At 42.6% G+C, this 16,102-nt stretch overlaps 1 protein-coding gene across 1 annotated transcript in view; it reads right to left on the reverse strand.

The window, feature by feature from the left end:
• Positions 1-15,467, reverse strand: part of egfra (epidermal growth factor receptor a (erythroblastic leukemia viral (v-erb-b) oncogene homolog, avian)) — a 53,347-nt gene extending 37,880 nt beyond the window's left edge. The window contains exon 1 of the mRNA XM_004079423.5: positions 15,196-15,467. Within this exon, the coding sequence (XP_004079471.1) occupies positions 15,196-15,268 (73 nt within the window). The 5' untranslated portion in view covers positions 15,269-15,467. The remainder of the gene's footprint in view (positions 1-15,195) is intronic.
• Between the last annotated feature and the right edge of the window lie 635 nt (positions 15,468-16,102).

Consider the following 16,102-nt stretch of genomic DNA (forward strand, 5'->3'; position numbering starts at 1 on the left):
AGAAAAGCAGGATAAAGGCCCTTTAAATCCTGTGCGCTTTGCAAGGAACCCGTTGTTGCTGTTCATGTACTGCTTTCGAGTTCTTCACGTGCAGCCTGACTGACAGGAAAGAGGAACTTAGACAATCAGAGCATAGTTTGTGTGGACATCATACAGCTGTCCTACGGTCCCTTTCTGGTGCACTCACCATGTGTTCGGCAGGAGCCAGTACTTGTACCTTGTTAAGACCTAACTAATGACTGACTGACTGTATATGACAGCAAATGACAGAGAATTCCTCTTGACGTTCCGAACAGGAAGTACAAACTGGCTACTGGAATTCAAAATCCCATAGACTTCTATAGTGAAATAAACAGCTATGACTTAGTCATTCTATCGGTCAGAATAACCATTTATTGTTCACATACGTTTTTTTTAACATCTTTTTAAAAATCCTAATTAGTTTTTAAATATTATTTCTGAAGTGCAAGTTATTTAAGTTACCAATCAGATGCCTCCATAAAAGGAGGCGGTGCTTGTTGGCCCCCATTTAGAACGCTCAAAACGTTTGATTGACAGATTTTGTGTTGCCTGCTTTAAGTGGTAGGGGTGTGGACTTCTAACAAGCTCGTGTCTGACTGACGAGGGTGGTTGGCCATTGAAATGTTAATTTAGACGGACTCGGACCATTTACTGCCAACTGACTACATCTGGTGTCCATATCTCAAAAAATTGGTGAAAAAGGACTTCATTTCGTTGGAGTCAGAAGTAAAACCTTCTCTAAAGGCAGCGTCACACTGGCTCAGTACAGTTCGTAGATATAGTCAATGCTAATGACTATAGTGCAGCGCAAGGACACCATATGATGGCATCACCCGTACGTCACAAGTGTGCGCAACTCACAATAGCCTTACAAGCAATTCACGATATACTTTTTTTTTTTTTTTTTTTTTTTTTTTTTTTTTTTTTTTTTTTTTTTTTTTCAACTTGTCCTGTCCAACAGCTAGGCAAACAGATGAGAGCTGAGGGCCTCTTGTGTTGGACATATTTTATTCTAACAAGAGGGGTTATTCAACTTCAGACAAACCAAAGGTATGTCTGAATAAACCCCTTTTGTAATTGAGGCCAAACTTTATTAATTTCAATCATGTTTGAAAATCTTTGGTGTTGGACCGGACGGAAAAGGAAAGAGGGGAACAAGAGAGAGGGACGTTAGAGAGAGGGGGGGGTAGGAGGGTGATAATAGGAGGGGAAGGGGGGTAAGACCATGAAGCAGCATAGAGCAGGCAGGTTTACTGGTTGTTTATCGTTACGGTACGGTTCAAATGTAGTACAAAAAGGGCGGGGCCTGTTCACACACACTCAAATATTATCAACACACCTGCTAGCCGCAGAAATGTCCACATGTCAACATGCACACAAAACAGATAGTGTTCACGAACGCATACTTATGCCTTTAAACCAACTAGTGTGAAATCTTTCATTCATTCAATCATGCAAACTATTAGTGCAAAGGTGAGCTAACACCTGTGCTCAGGTGAGTGTTTATGTTCTTCTAAAATGGATGGTGGAATGTGAAAAGAAGGAGGAGGAGCGCCCAGCCACCCCCACACCCATACCCCCGCCGCAGCAGCAGCGGCAGCCGGAATTCCCCCAGCGCCACACGGGAACAGGCAGGGAACAACCGCCCCCCGGGCGACCAAGACCGCCACCCAGGCCAGGGCCAGCAGGACCGCCGCGAGGCCCCCAGAGCCAGAGAGCAGGGAGGCGCAGAGGGAAAGAGAGCGCCGCCCCAGCCCAGCCAGGAAAGCAGCCCCCCGCCGCGCCGGAAGAGCCCAACGCAGGGCCCCACCGGAGAGGGACGCCCACAGCCCCAGACGAGCACCCCACCACCACCCAGGAGTTCCGGGCATCCCCCCGCCCCGACCCCAGGTACGAGCCAGGACCCCCCAAGGGAGACCCGCTCCGCACTCCAGGCAGCCACCCACCCGGCCCACGGTTGGTCCAGGTAGGAGCAAGGCAGGGGCCCGCCGCCCCCGCCCAGGAGGGGGGAACCCCGGGGAAAAAAGGGCGGCCCATAAGGGATGTTATAAATATGGCCCGACCAGGCTCGGCCATGTTGGAAGTTTGGCGGGGCCCAGCGCCCAGGGGCAAGGACCAGGACCCACCCCCCAGGGACACGAACACCCCCGGCTCAGGTGTAATATGAACCCCCCCACCGTGCGGAGAGAGCACCGCCGGGCCCAGGGAGCCGGCACCCAAGGGACACGGCCGCCATCGCCAAGGGGCCCACACCCCCCACCAGGGACGGGGTAGGGGACAGATGGACCCAGGTCCCACCTTCCTTGTAAAATGTGTGTGCGTGTATGGGTGTTTGAGAGGGTGTTTGTGTGCATGTGTGTGTGTTTATGTTTGAATGTATATATTGAAGGGGGAGGGGTGTGTGTACTAAGGGGGGTGCAGTTAAAATTGGCGAGTAGGGCACTAAGGGGACATCTCCTGATTACTCACAGTGATGTCCCCTCACCCTCCACACCAAGGGGCCCTAAATGTCTAAGGTGCGGTTAAAATTGGCGGGAAGGGTGCCAGGAGGACATCTGCTGCTTGCTGGCAGTGATGTCCAAGCACCCCCCTACCAAGGACCCTACGTGTCTAAGGTGCAAATAAAACCGAAAGAGGGGGGGCCCACTCCATACGGCAACCATAGGAGGGGGGCCACTCCCAAGTAGCCCCCCCCCAAGGCGCATCGCAGGCTAAACCCCCCACCCCCTCACCCTAATATGAGGTTATATAAGGAAGGGGGTAAGTTGGGGACAGCTGGTAGACTGTCCCCCGGTGGTCAAACAGCCGTCCCCCAGCCCACCCCCAGCAAAGGGGCCAGGGCCACCCAGCCCAGGGGCCCACCCCCTGAGGCGCCGACACCCCAGGCCCGGCACCACCCACCCCACACAGAGAGAGAGGAGCCAGAAAGCGTCGCCCCCCCCCGGAGCAAGCCCAGGCCCCCACCCCCAGACGCCGGCCCTAGAAGAGCTCTGGTCAGGCCTCGACGGGACCGAGGAGGCCAACCGGCCGAGGCAACCACTGATTGCCTCAGCGGAGACCCCGACCCGCTAGCCCCCCCGACCCGTACTAATAATGGGCCCCCCCTCCCCCCCAGAACGCCCCCCCACAGGACAGGGCCGACAAGCCCCACACCCCACCCCACCCCAGACCCCGCAGCCGAAGCGGGTGACACCCAGAGCGACCGGGGGCCCCGAGAGGGTTGTCCCGTCCCGTCCCAGAGCCAGGGAAGGGCCGATCCCAGCCCCAGGTGCAGATGGGCAGCCCATCCGGCGCCGCTGGGCCCCCCCCACCCGAGCAGGGCCCCCCGCCAACCCCCCCCAGCACAGGCAAAGGGACCACCCCCCCAAGCCAAGCCAGACCACCACCCCACCCCCCCACCACGCACCCCCACACCCAAGCCCAGAGGACCACGCAGCGCCCCAGCCCGCCCCACCCAGGCACCGGACCCGACCCCCCGACCAACGGAGCCCCCCACCGCCCCCGCCAGGCACCGGAAGCCCCGACCCCCACCCCAAACCACGGCAGAAGGGCAAGGAGCAGCGACGACCAGGCCCTCCACCCCCTAAGTCATGGAGTCAACCACAGGAGACCAGAGAGACTGAATTCTTTCAAAGTTACTTGAGCTTTGGGCTGACATTTTTTCCAAGCTGATATGATCAAACAGCAGATTTCTGTGTTGACTTATGTTTATATTTTTCTTGTTTTTCCAATTTATTAAAATAGTTTTTTTGGCAATACAAAGAGTTATGAAAATGATAGATGCTAATCCTTCTTCTATATCGATGGCACTCATGTCACCAAGCACACAAAGTGACGGTGAGGCAGTGATTGAAACCTTAAGCCAGACTGATAAATCGGCACATACCTGCTGCCAGAGAGCCCTGACAGGAGTGCAGAACCACAGTGCGTGCATGTAGCTGTCGGGTAGATTATTATCACAGTGCTCGCAAATGTCTGAGTTACTGAGACCCATCTTGAACATCCTCTGTCCAGTGTAGTAAATTCTGTGAAGAGTTTTGAGATGGATTAGCTGCAGATTTGGACTTTTTGTCAGTTTAAAGGTGTTTAGACAAAGTTCTGACCAGAAGCTTTCATCTGTGCTGATGCTCAAATCTGCATCCCATTTTTTTGTTGGAAGGGCAATATTGTTATCTAAATTACATAAAAGTTTGTATATTTTGGAGAGAGTTCTATTCATTGAAAAATTAATCAGAGTGGTAACTACATCTGGTAGCTTTAAATCGTCGTCTTTAATTTTATACTTTTTAGTAATACTTGATTTAAGTTGCTGATATTCCAAGAAGTTATTTATTCCATTCACGATATACTTACCACACGCATGTCCCATTTCAATGACCCACCTGCGCTCCCCTCAAAATGAGGCCACTCTTCTCTATGACCCTCCACGGGCCTGGACAAACCAAAAACACAGAACACGCGAATTCGTACAGGGGGAGGGACTACTAAGGTTTAAGTTAAAGTCCCAGAATTCATTGGAAAGACAAATCCGATGAACCATGAATGTCTACGACAGGCATTCTTACTTCAGTTTTTCTTTTTCTAAAAGCAGATTGCTATTTGGTGGTATTTTTCTCTGAAACTGCATTCAGAAGCCTTTTGTCTAAAAGGTGTGTTTAAATAACAAAGAACTAAATGTTAATTTCATTTAATTACATCCTTAAAAACATTCTATAAAACACTCAGATGATCGTGTAATCAAAGTTATTGCCCTAAAACAATAAATGTGCTCAACAACATCAGTAGTTATGTTAATGTTGTGGCAATAACACACTGAAACTTGTTACTTAGTTTCCTCACTGATGTTTATATTTGACGCCCAACCTTGATATCTGCTTATCAGATTCTCTAGATCTGCAGAAAGTTTTAGCTAACAAAAGCTCTTTTCTCCTCTCTGTTGACACAGCTCTGTAAAGTCATGTCTACATGACAACCGAAGGTCAAGCAAAGACGACAACAAGGTCCCCAAATAAAGAGCCCCTTTGTCCAGAAACTCATTTATATTTGTCCTTTCCTTTCTGTTATTTTCTCGATTGTGTTTGGTCTCTCCTTTCAGCCACACTTTTTTCATTTTAAAGACTCACTTTTGGCAGTGGTGTCATAAACTCAAAACTTGCTCTGGAAACATTATCAATTAACAAGCGCTTCATCATTTCTGTACATGTTTATTCTGTACGGTGTGTGACAACCTTTTTCCATTTCTCTGCTCAACAAAGAGCACTCATCAAAGTCGAGAGGATGAAAAGCCATTTTTCTCTCCATTGTACCGTTAAAGCTTTCTCTGCTAAGGACACCGTTGCTTTTCAAAGAATAAATGAGCCACAGCGCTCTCTTTTTTATGTGAAAGGGTTGTAAAAACACAAAACTGATTAAATTTGATGAAGTTGGTTCTTCACTAAGGATTTCCCACACCTGTGCAACGAAACATGTAATGACTCCGACAACGAAAACACTCTTTTCTCAGGGTGGTTTGAGTGATGAACCCTGGAGGCCTGACAAGCCCAATCAGGATTCCTCCAACATGAAATACATTTTTTTTCTTTTATAATAAGCAGTCAAAGCATGATTGCTGTTCCAAATGAGCAAAACCAACGGCATGAAGAAATATCAAGTTAAGCCAAAAAAAAAAAAAAAAAACGACTGTGTGTTTTAAATGTCTGTCATATCATTTCTGTTCAGACGTGTGAGGATCAAAACTACAAAACTTTTAGTTTTAAAGTCAATAAAAGAGTCACTTCTAAATTCAACTGCATCTGAAGCAGGACGGTCTTTAACTACAATCTAGATTAAAGATCAAACTTCCTGCTCTGTAATGACTTTCACACATGCAAGAATTGGTGCAGAAACTCCTCAACACTCAGTCCTGAAGGTCCACATCCCTAAGACCTGCAGCTAAATTCTAAATCCTGTTAGAGGAGAAAGCGTCAGGGATCAGCCACCAACCTGATTACAACGATTATTCTGCCATATTCTGGGATTTGTTGGTGAGACTATTGTTCTCGACTCTGTGGGGGATTTCTTTTTTGAGGGGAGCCCAGCCTGAAGCCTGGCTTCTCAGCTCGACCTGCAGGTCATTAGAGAGGATGGGGAACCGACGGGAGGTCCACAGGATAACGGAGGGCGCCTCATCTGAACTATGGAAGCTAGACAGCTGAGAAGACGGAGGTCCTGGAGATGAACAAGTAAACAGCTCCCAAGATCAAAGATCTCACCTCATCCTTCTGTTTTGTTGCCTCTCTTATGACAGGGCCACCCCCACTGTGCACCTCACTGGCACCTCCGACATTTGCATGTTGACATGAACAAATATAAAGCTGAATACAAACAAGAAGCAAGAGAGAGGCTACTGTTGCATCTATTGTCGTTCAGCAGCAGAGACTGTCATGATTTGGGTGTCTTTGCCTTAGTTTTTGCTTCCTTTTGTTTCTGTCATGTTTGACTTCTCTTTCCTGTCTTATTTTGGAAGGTTTCCTGTTTTGTCATGCTTTACTTCCCTGCTCCCAGTCTCTCCTGATCATCTTCACCTGTCTTGTCAGTCCTGTTTTGTATTTGAGTCTTGTCTCTGCCTTCCTCTCGAGCTGGTCCATACAGTCTCTTCCCTGACTGTCTTCTGCCATGTTTTCATGTTTAGGCCACAGTACGTTTAGTTTTGTTTCCCTGCTCTGCAGGGAAGTTAATGTTGTTAAGTTAATAAACCCCTTGCCCTGGAACCGTGTGCCTCCTGTCTCTGCATTTTGGGTCCTTAATGCTCACCAGCCCTCCCTACCTGACAGAGACGGGTGGTCAGTCTGAGCTTTTCAGGGCGGCCGTGGTGCAGCGGAAGGGCAGTCGACCCATGATCGTAATATTGCAGGTTCAATTCCCACCTTGCACAGCCATGTGTCGAAGTGTCCTTGGGCAAGACACTGAACCCCACCTTGCGTCTGGTGGGAGGTTGGCGCCAGAGTTCAGCGGCGGAGCCACCATTAGTGTGTGAATACGTGTGTGTGAATGGGTGACAACATTCTTTGTATGTCTGCAAAATGTGGAATAATTTCAATAAAAACACTAAATGTTGTAGATATTGTTGGGAAGTTTCACAACAAGTAGAATTAGTCTATGTATTTTTTTTTAATTGGCAAAAGCAAATTTTTTTGATTTCGTTGGCAACGAGGTTTTATGCTAACCTCGCCCAAAGTCCTTATATGGTCACATCGTATGTCATATGGCTTCATTCAGCTTGAGCCAAAGGTATTCCATTTTCATAATGGCTCTGTTCAAAATGTGGGAGCAATAATAGAACGCCACTTTTGCCAGCTAATGCCATGCTAACAGCGTTCTAAATGTACAAATTTTAATACCAACATTTTATTCCCCCCTAAGTAGCTTGACGCTCGAGGAGTTAGGATGCAATAGATCGAAATCCAGAGGAGTTGCAATTTGCAGAAGGTACTGAGGGTCATTTTATTCAAGAATTTTATTCAAAATTCAAGACTGCCGCCTCAAAGTTCAACAAAACTTTGGTTGTGGTTTTAGACTTAAGCTGGAAGCATTTGTGTTTTTTTGTTAGGGTAGCTTGAAGAAAACGTTTTCTTTTCATGTATTGTGCGAAAATATGAAAATCGCCAAATGTCTCACTTTGCCACTAAATGGTCTTCGAGCCGTAGGTCCTGTAGTCCTTCCATAATAATTTCAAAACTTGTTTCTGTTCATTATTTGATGGTTTCCTCCACCATGGTGTCATAGTTTTTTGGGGTTGGGGGTGGGGGTGGGGGTGGGTCGCTATGTACAAAATTCCTTTTCACCGGATGCTAGTTTTAGATCAAAGGTGCAGTAAGAAAGAACATTTTTTAAGACAATCTGGTCCTTGCCGTCCAGATCCACTGCAGGACAAAATGATGGAAGATGAGGAAAAACATCTTTTCATTCTTATATATTTAATTTAAAACCACATCAGGCATGGTCATTCCATATCTGAACAAGAAAAACTTGAATGATAATTTCAAAAATCCCAGCTTTGAGCCAGGATTAATATCTTCATTGAAGTGGTGGCCTCGTTTTTCCTCTTAACACGAGGCTGCACTTGATAAGATGAAAGATAGCGGAAGGCTTTTTTTCCAGCCTGAATACTTGGGTCTCTTTCCACTGGATCCCCCCCGTGCACCACAAGCACGGGATCATGGAAAGGCCATAAATGCTGCAGATGACTCTGTTACCGTGTACAAACAAAGCCCGCAAACTCCTTCAATGAGTAACCATGCATTCACTTATTCCATGATGGAGGTATACAAACTGTCACAGTGGAACCAGACTCATAATTAACAGTTACAGAAGTTCTTCATTTCAGGGGGCTGCTATTTTTGAATGCATCTTTGTTGTAAAAAGTTAAAAGTAAAAAAAAAAAGATGGTTTACTTCTTCAGATGACAAACACGTCTGGTCTCAGACGCTCCAAGCGTCTGGTCCTGGCTGCTCAACAAAAGAGTGCGAGCTGCCAGATAACCTGTTCTCCACAGAGCTGCTATTGTCCAAGAGTGAAACCCAACTCCTGAACCACACAAGCAATTCTCTCCAATCTCCACCACTAAGACCTTACAAAGTTTCTCAAACCAGAAAGAGGGCGGACAGACATGGAGCTCCAGCTCCCACGGCCTTAAGCTAAAAAGCTTTTTTTACGGACAATAGCTGCAGCAGATGGAAGTTCTGGGAAGACGGTCAGAGGAACAGCAAGCAGTAGCTGCAAAAGTACTAGTACCCCTGTGGAGTCTAAGATTACAACGTTATTTTCCACTACCAATTCCAGAGAGTGGGCTTTAATGGAAGTTAAAGGCAACATTTCCTTTAAAAAAAAAAAAAAAGAAGAAGAAGAAAAAACCTAAACTGATGGGAAGAACCGACTCTTTAGAACTCGAATCAAGACACAGGGAGAACGGCTTAGTCAGGGTTCTGAAATTCTGTCTGAATCAGCAAAACCTTTCTGTACGTGCACAATCGATGGAGCTCAGCTTCACTTTGTGGTATCTTTTCCAATTATTCAACGGATAAATGGAAAAACCCATTATTCACAAAAGCATATTGATATAAGCGGGTTATTCAGCGCTCAAGGCAAACCTTGCATTAAGGATTATGGACTTAACTGTTGACAAGTTCCTGTGATTCATTTGATCTTTCACAGGTTCACTCTTTGGCTTCACAGAACACATGCAGACTGGGAGAATTGTGGTTCTTCTTTAGTGCTGAATATATATATATATAATTACATGATAATGATATATATCATAATTTACCACAGTAAAGTATGATGTTTTCCTATATTCTCTGAGAAGTTTATCAAGTAGTTTCATTGCTTACTTTTCTCAAACTTTATTCCTAAGTGGCATTTACCTGAACTGTCACAAATGAGAAACATGTACATTTTAGTGCTGCAAAATTAATGGATTGAATGAAAACAGGCGTAGTGGAGGAACAAAACCCTCAGCAACAAGTACTACACTCAAGTACACTTGAGAATAGCCAGTACTACAGACCATGTAGTTTAGGAAGTATACTAACTGAAGACTAAATTGGATCAATTTAAGTTTACAATATGTATAGTATATAAAATATATATATATTGGTGATCAATATTGCGATGATGACTTGCAATACATGAAGAAATAGCAACACAACAAAGAGCTAATGCCGAATTACCATTTCACTGCAATAGTAAACAAAAGTAAACAAATAATACTGCAAATGACCCACATCTACCTGGGAGGCGGCCATCTAACATGAAAGGGCTCCATTCGATTGGTCAACAATGTGGGGGTCTATCTGATTGGTCAAATGCGTAATGGGCAGTAATTTAATCTGCAGAGTCACACCAAATACTCTAAAAATGGGACCCAATGCCTCCTTGCTTGACACTCAGCATTAAGGGGTTGGATTGGGGGGGTCAAACCATCAAATGGTGTCAAACCATCAAAATGTGTCTGCAGCTCACCACTCCCCCAATTTCACACATACTGCAGGTGTGTGAGAGATAATGGGACTTTAACTATTTGATTACATATTTGCTGCGATTATTGATAAAATTAGGTTAGAAATGATAGAAGAAAAAATGGCACAAGAGACGCTTTTCTATTGCCCCCACAATGTTGTCATCTCGCCCAGTGCTAGAGCTGTGTGCAGCGTGAGGATGATTTAAACGATTTCCCAGCACAGTTTGACTCTCCTGCAGAAGCCGTTAAGCTCTGAGGGGCTGTTTGCTGAGCTCTGGACTGACAGGTGGGTTCCTCATGGGAGAGGCCGCTGGCTGCCAGGTGTGTTTTCAAACCCAGGACTCATTACCACGAAGCCTCAACGTCTGGCCCATAACAAGCCTGCAATTAGACATGGCTGAGAGATGGGGCTGTGATTATCCTCAGTACCTTTCATCTTTAATTGGAGAAAGCACTTCAAGTTGCTTGAGTCAGCTGGTTTTGATATCTGTTCATGCAGAGCAAATGGGACATTTAACTGAAGACTATGACAAACGCACTTTTTTAAATGCCTCTTCGAAAGTCTCAATAAACCAGACGTTTGACTTTGCTGAGTCTCTTTTTTTTGTTTCGCAAGAAATGATATCTGACTGCTAAACATTTTCAATTAACTTTGAATAAGAAGCTTAAAAGAATGACTGCAGGGAGAAGATTTGAGACACATTTCAAAATAAAATAAGACAATTTAAACCCACAGCAGTCTGAACTCATCATTGAGTTTGCCAATCACATCGGTTGTCTCCATTTGCATAGGAATGACATCAACCCCTCTGTTAATAACGTTTTCATTCAACATTTAACATGAAGGTTTTAAAAGGTTATTAACTTTTTTGGTTAAAACAAATTTTTGACACATAATTGTTGGGATAAATAATCCCTTGAAATAAATCCTTGGAACATTTAGTTTACAGTTTTTTTTAATATAATTTTCACATTGTTTTGACTTTGTCTTTGCTTTAATTTTGGGTTTTTACATTTTTATTTTGTCTCTACACATTTGATCTTTGTTATAAAACTGTTTGATCTTAATTTTTGTTATGTTTGCAGTTACAAAAAAATACTACTTAGAATTGGGTCTGTTGTACGGTTACAGGTTTATTGTGAAATTATTGCGGAAAATATAATGAAACAGATCATTGAAAAATGAATGAAAAAATATAAAAAAAGTTAAAGTTTGAGTTTGAGTATAAAAAAGTGATCCTCTCTAGGTTTGTGTTCATTTATAATTTGAACACTTAAGTTAAACGCTGATATCAACATGTGTGATAAAGTTAGTGTAAGCGCCATTTATGTGACACGTTTATAGTTTGTTGCCAGCGATGTCATAATTTCATTTTAAAGAACAATCTATGCTTTTATTTTGAAGTCGGTAACTTCCGTTTTAATCCAGGAAATATTTTGGGTTTATGATGGAATGTGCTGCTGGTGAATTCTTTGAATAAATGAATGGACGGCGGAGCCGTACGGTTGTTTTACCGTTGTTGGTATCGGACGGCATCGTTGGCGCCTCTACTGAGCCATTCAAACGAGAAAGACAGTCTCTACTCGTTCATTGAGTTTGTGGGATTCAAGATTGAAATGAGAGAAACAAAAAAGTGCAATGAAGAAGAAAGTTTAACAAAGATAACTTAACAGTTAGACTATATATTTATTTCTCTCCAAACTGAAATATTTTATGGCATCCTGAGCAGAACTTCTGCAGATATTTTCACAGTTTTGCTCCCATTGAGCTTCTGTGACGCACCTTCTGGTAAACCACTGAGCAGATTTCCATCAGCTCCAAACAACACAAACAGTCTCCAACAAATCTCAAATGAGCAATACTTAATTAGACTGCACTGCCGACAGTTTTCTGCAAAAAGCTCTCGAGTGCCGTTTTTAAAATAAATCCAGGGATTACATTCTCCTTTTATTTTCCATCTTCTTCAGGCTTATAAAGTCGCGTGGATTACCTCAGAATTGCCTTGTCAAAAAGCTTAAAATAATAAAGTTATTTCATTGAAGTGTGGACATGTTTTTCCCACTAATTACACATTCTGAACCATTTTATGTTGACATAACTTACTGATGCACAGACATGTAGGGTCAATAATCTTTTGATTTTTGCAGCTATTCGTAGAAAAATGCACTTTAATTAAGCAGGACAGAGATTTGCATCCTGCTGGATGGAAGATGCTGGATGGAAGACCAGCAGTGGAGCTTCTTCTAAAAAAAAAAAAGAGGCAGAGACACAATTTTGCTGAAGTTGTTAAAACCTGATTCCCAAGGTTAAGTGAAACTTCAGCAGCAGACGTCACACTGCAAAAGCTGAATCTTAAGAAAGTAAAGACACTTGTTTAAGAAAATATGTATTTTTTTCTGTCTTGCGAGAATAATATTCTTATCAAGAACGTTCTTTAAAAGCATAATAATATAGTTTAAGAAAACACGTCTAGAGTTTTTCTCAAAATAAGGGTTCTTGCTACGACCATTTTTCTTACCCCAATCTTTCAAATTTTAGGAATTAATGACTTTTTTTTGAGGGGTCTGCTTTTACAGTGCAGAAACTGCTGTTAGATGGAGGCTGATGAGGTTTTAGAGATTTCTACATACGTTTATCTGGGAAAACCATCATTTTATGTCAAGTTATTAGTAAGAATTTTCAAAAATATAACTACTTGTTTTTTAAGTAGTTTTTAGGAAGTTTTGTCTAAATCCAGACCTGCTAAACCATCAAGGGCTGCTTGATGGTTTGAAAAATAAATGTAAAATTTCAAATTATTTCCTTTTTTATAACAAATGTGGACTAAAAATGAATAATATTAAAAACTAAACATTCCAAGAAACCCTACATTACAAAAACACCAAAAAAATCACATAGTATTTTGGTTTAGTTTCTAGTTTAAATATATTTTTGTACTTCATATAAGACAATACTACCTTAAAGGTACTTTTCAGTAAAATGTAAGCCCTTATTTTAAGACAATAAATCTTGAAAATCCTGTTAAGTTGTTTATTCTTGAAAAAGATGTATGCAATATTTCTAATGAAACTAGTTTTTTTACTCATAATTGACTATTTTATTGTAAAACGTGTAATTCTAGCCAAGTTTTATTTGGTCTGGAAAGAAAGATAGATGGACTGTTGTAGCACTTAAAGTAAGATATATAAGTGTTTGTTTGTATATAACTATACCTACATGAAAGATATAACATATTAACCCCCCACAGTCTCATTTAAAGACATAATATTTCAGATTATCATAGCTTTTTATATCAATATGATGTTTTATAGCTTATTTCACCATCATCTTGGATCTTGAAAAGGGCAGACCATAACAACGTATTAAAAGAAATCTATTCAAGACAAATTTTGCTAGTTTGGGAAGATTTTTTTAAAATCAAAACAAGGCATAAACATCTTCTATTCTACAGTCTATACTTGATTTGAGAAGGATATTTTCCACTGTAAAAGCAGCACAAAAAGCAAAAAAACAAATAAAAATTGGTTGATGATGGATCCGCACAAACCAAACAGAACGGAGAAGTTTAAATCAGTAACAGCGTTTCAGCTCCAGACTTTCTATGCAACGTCCTCTCACATTTTATTTTTTGGAAAAATTGAAATGTTTGTGTTTTGTTGGAGTCAGGTTTGACACTATAGAGCAAAACATCTGGGCCTAATTTGGGGTCCAAAAAAACAAACAACTAGAAAAATTGCATCTGGAATGCGACAGTGCATCCTTTGGAAATACTAACTGGATCATTTATGCAAAAAGGAACAACAATTACAACAAAATACCAAGCAGAGTCCGCTTGCATTACAGATTCTGCTGCTTTAAACTCCAAAGGTGTTTTTTTTTTTTACTGTTGGAGCAGTACTGCAGCATGAAGCCTACACTAAGACTTGTTTACAAGCCCAGAAATATTTAGGGATTCTGTCTTTTTTGGATCACAAACACGTTTGATTTGTTATGGTTTTAAGAAACCCGCCCTGGTTTGAACCTGTCAGAGCAGACAGGAAAGATGCATCGCTCACATGTGGAGCTGACACTGAAGCTTATCTGCTTCAGAGGAGGAACAGCAATCCAATGAGTGTTGACAAATGATGGTCCATGAGAAGAGGAAGTTAGAGCCATCAGGGAGGAAAGTGATACCAATGGTCACTTTCTCCTCTGACATCTGGACTTTGTGAGGTCTGACTCACTCTAACTAATGTGGAGTACTACTAAAGTGGGTGGGAAGGAGGAGGGAGGAGGGTCTAAATTGTCTTTGTATTTGATAATGAATCTGCATCTTTAAAACATTTGGGTTATATCTTCAATTTAACTCTTGTGTTATCATGTTGGAATTGATTTTTAGGTCCTTTTTAGAGTGATACTAATTTTTGGGTTTTAATCTTTACATTTTACTCCAATTTGTGATTTTTCTTTCCTGAGTTAAAATAGTCCATTTAGTCCATTTTTACCCTAAGTTAGATTAAAAACAACCTAACTTGGATTCGTTTGTACTGTGGATATTATTAGTTTGTGATCATTTGGAGTCCAAATTACAATATTGGTTAAAATCACACACACACAAAAATTGAAAAATAAAACCAAAAGCAATAAAATATCACAAAGAATACATTTCTGTGGCCTTCATTTCAGGGACAACATTCAATGGGAGTACAACAAGAAAAATAATCTCTCTTTTCCCCCCCATTTTTTTGGACATCATGTTGGCTTACTTGTGCAAAATAAGACAGAAGTTTTTAAAAGATTCAAAAAATATTTTTTTATTTCTAAACTTGTAACGATAACAAGAAAAGGATATTTCAATGCAACACTGAAGAAAATATGAATGCAAATCTGTGGGTTTATGAGTTCAAAAAATCCTCTACACTCCATCATCCTCTCATTTTCGTAAATTGGCTAAACCTCAACTTATCGACGATCTTTTTTTGTTTAATAACTAGTTGGCGAGTTAAACAGCCTTTACGCACTTCACTTTCTGGAGAGTGGACTCCGCTTTCCTGAAGCTTCACGCAGCGGGACTTCACTGCGTGAGAAACTTTCCCCGCTGCGGGATCGTGTTTCTCCGCAGCTTCGCGCCCCGCCGGTGAGCTCTGTCGAAGCGAAAAGGCCGTTTCTGGGCAGAATGACGCACGGCCCCACATACCTTTCCTTTCCGCCAGGACGCAGGAGAGCGCGGAGGTGAGGAGGCAGATCCACTTCAGAAAACGGGCTGCCATCGTCCTTTGGAAGTCCCGGACGCTCGGACTCACTCCATGCCAACGCGCGCGAGCGTTCTTCGGTTCCAAACCCTCGGTTCCGCTCTGCTCGTTTGCGTAAAAAAAGGACTTGTTCTTTCTCTAGGAAAGTCAAACTTTGACAGCTCCTCCTCCTCCCTGCAGAAGTCTTCAGTCCGACGGCGCAAGAAGGGGCTGTGACGTCACAAGGAGGACGGCCAGATGTGAGTCTCGCGCTGCTCAGGTGAAAGCAGGGTCAGCGAGAGTCCTCCTGAAATCCAGCTGCTGTGGGTTCCTGATAAACAAAGAAAAGTTCAGGGTATGAATGTTTACCTCCACGGGCGCCGCGGCGCGTGTGCTCACCAAGATCGCGTGGCTCCACGTCGCAGTAAACCCTATAACATCCAGATGTTCTACATCTGCACCGGGAATATTCAGACAATCAAAATGAAGTTTGGCAGCAGATCCTTTTTTTGTGTGTGCAGAAATTCAGAAAATGATGCTTCAAATAATCTAGATTAAAAAAAAACTTGATTTACCAAAAAGTTCAAATTTGCCCAGGATACACCTGTAGAACAGGGGGACGTATAACTTGCCCAGGATACACCTGTTATATGTAAGTAACTTTTGGTAAACAGGTACAACATTTTGTCATTTGTTACCAAAGTCTTTTATTTCTGCACACATATATGTTAGGGTAGGCCATTGTCGGCTTCTGTACTCCATATTATTTTAGAGAAAAGCTGCTTTCATTTGAGTGAATTCTTTATTACATCTCCCAAAGTTCTGGGAAAGGTTTTCTCATTCAGACGACTCATTTCAGATGAAAGAGATGGA

Source organism: Oryzias latipes, chromosome 17 (assembly GCF_053564925.1).
Source record: "Oryzias latipes strain Hd-rR chromosome 17, Olatipes_Hd-rR_3.1".
Classification (NCBI taxonomy): Eukaryota; Metazoa; Chordata; class Actinopteri; order Beloniformes; family Adrianichthyidae; genus Oryzias; species Oryzias latipes.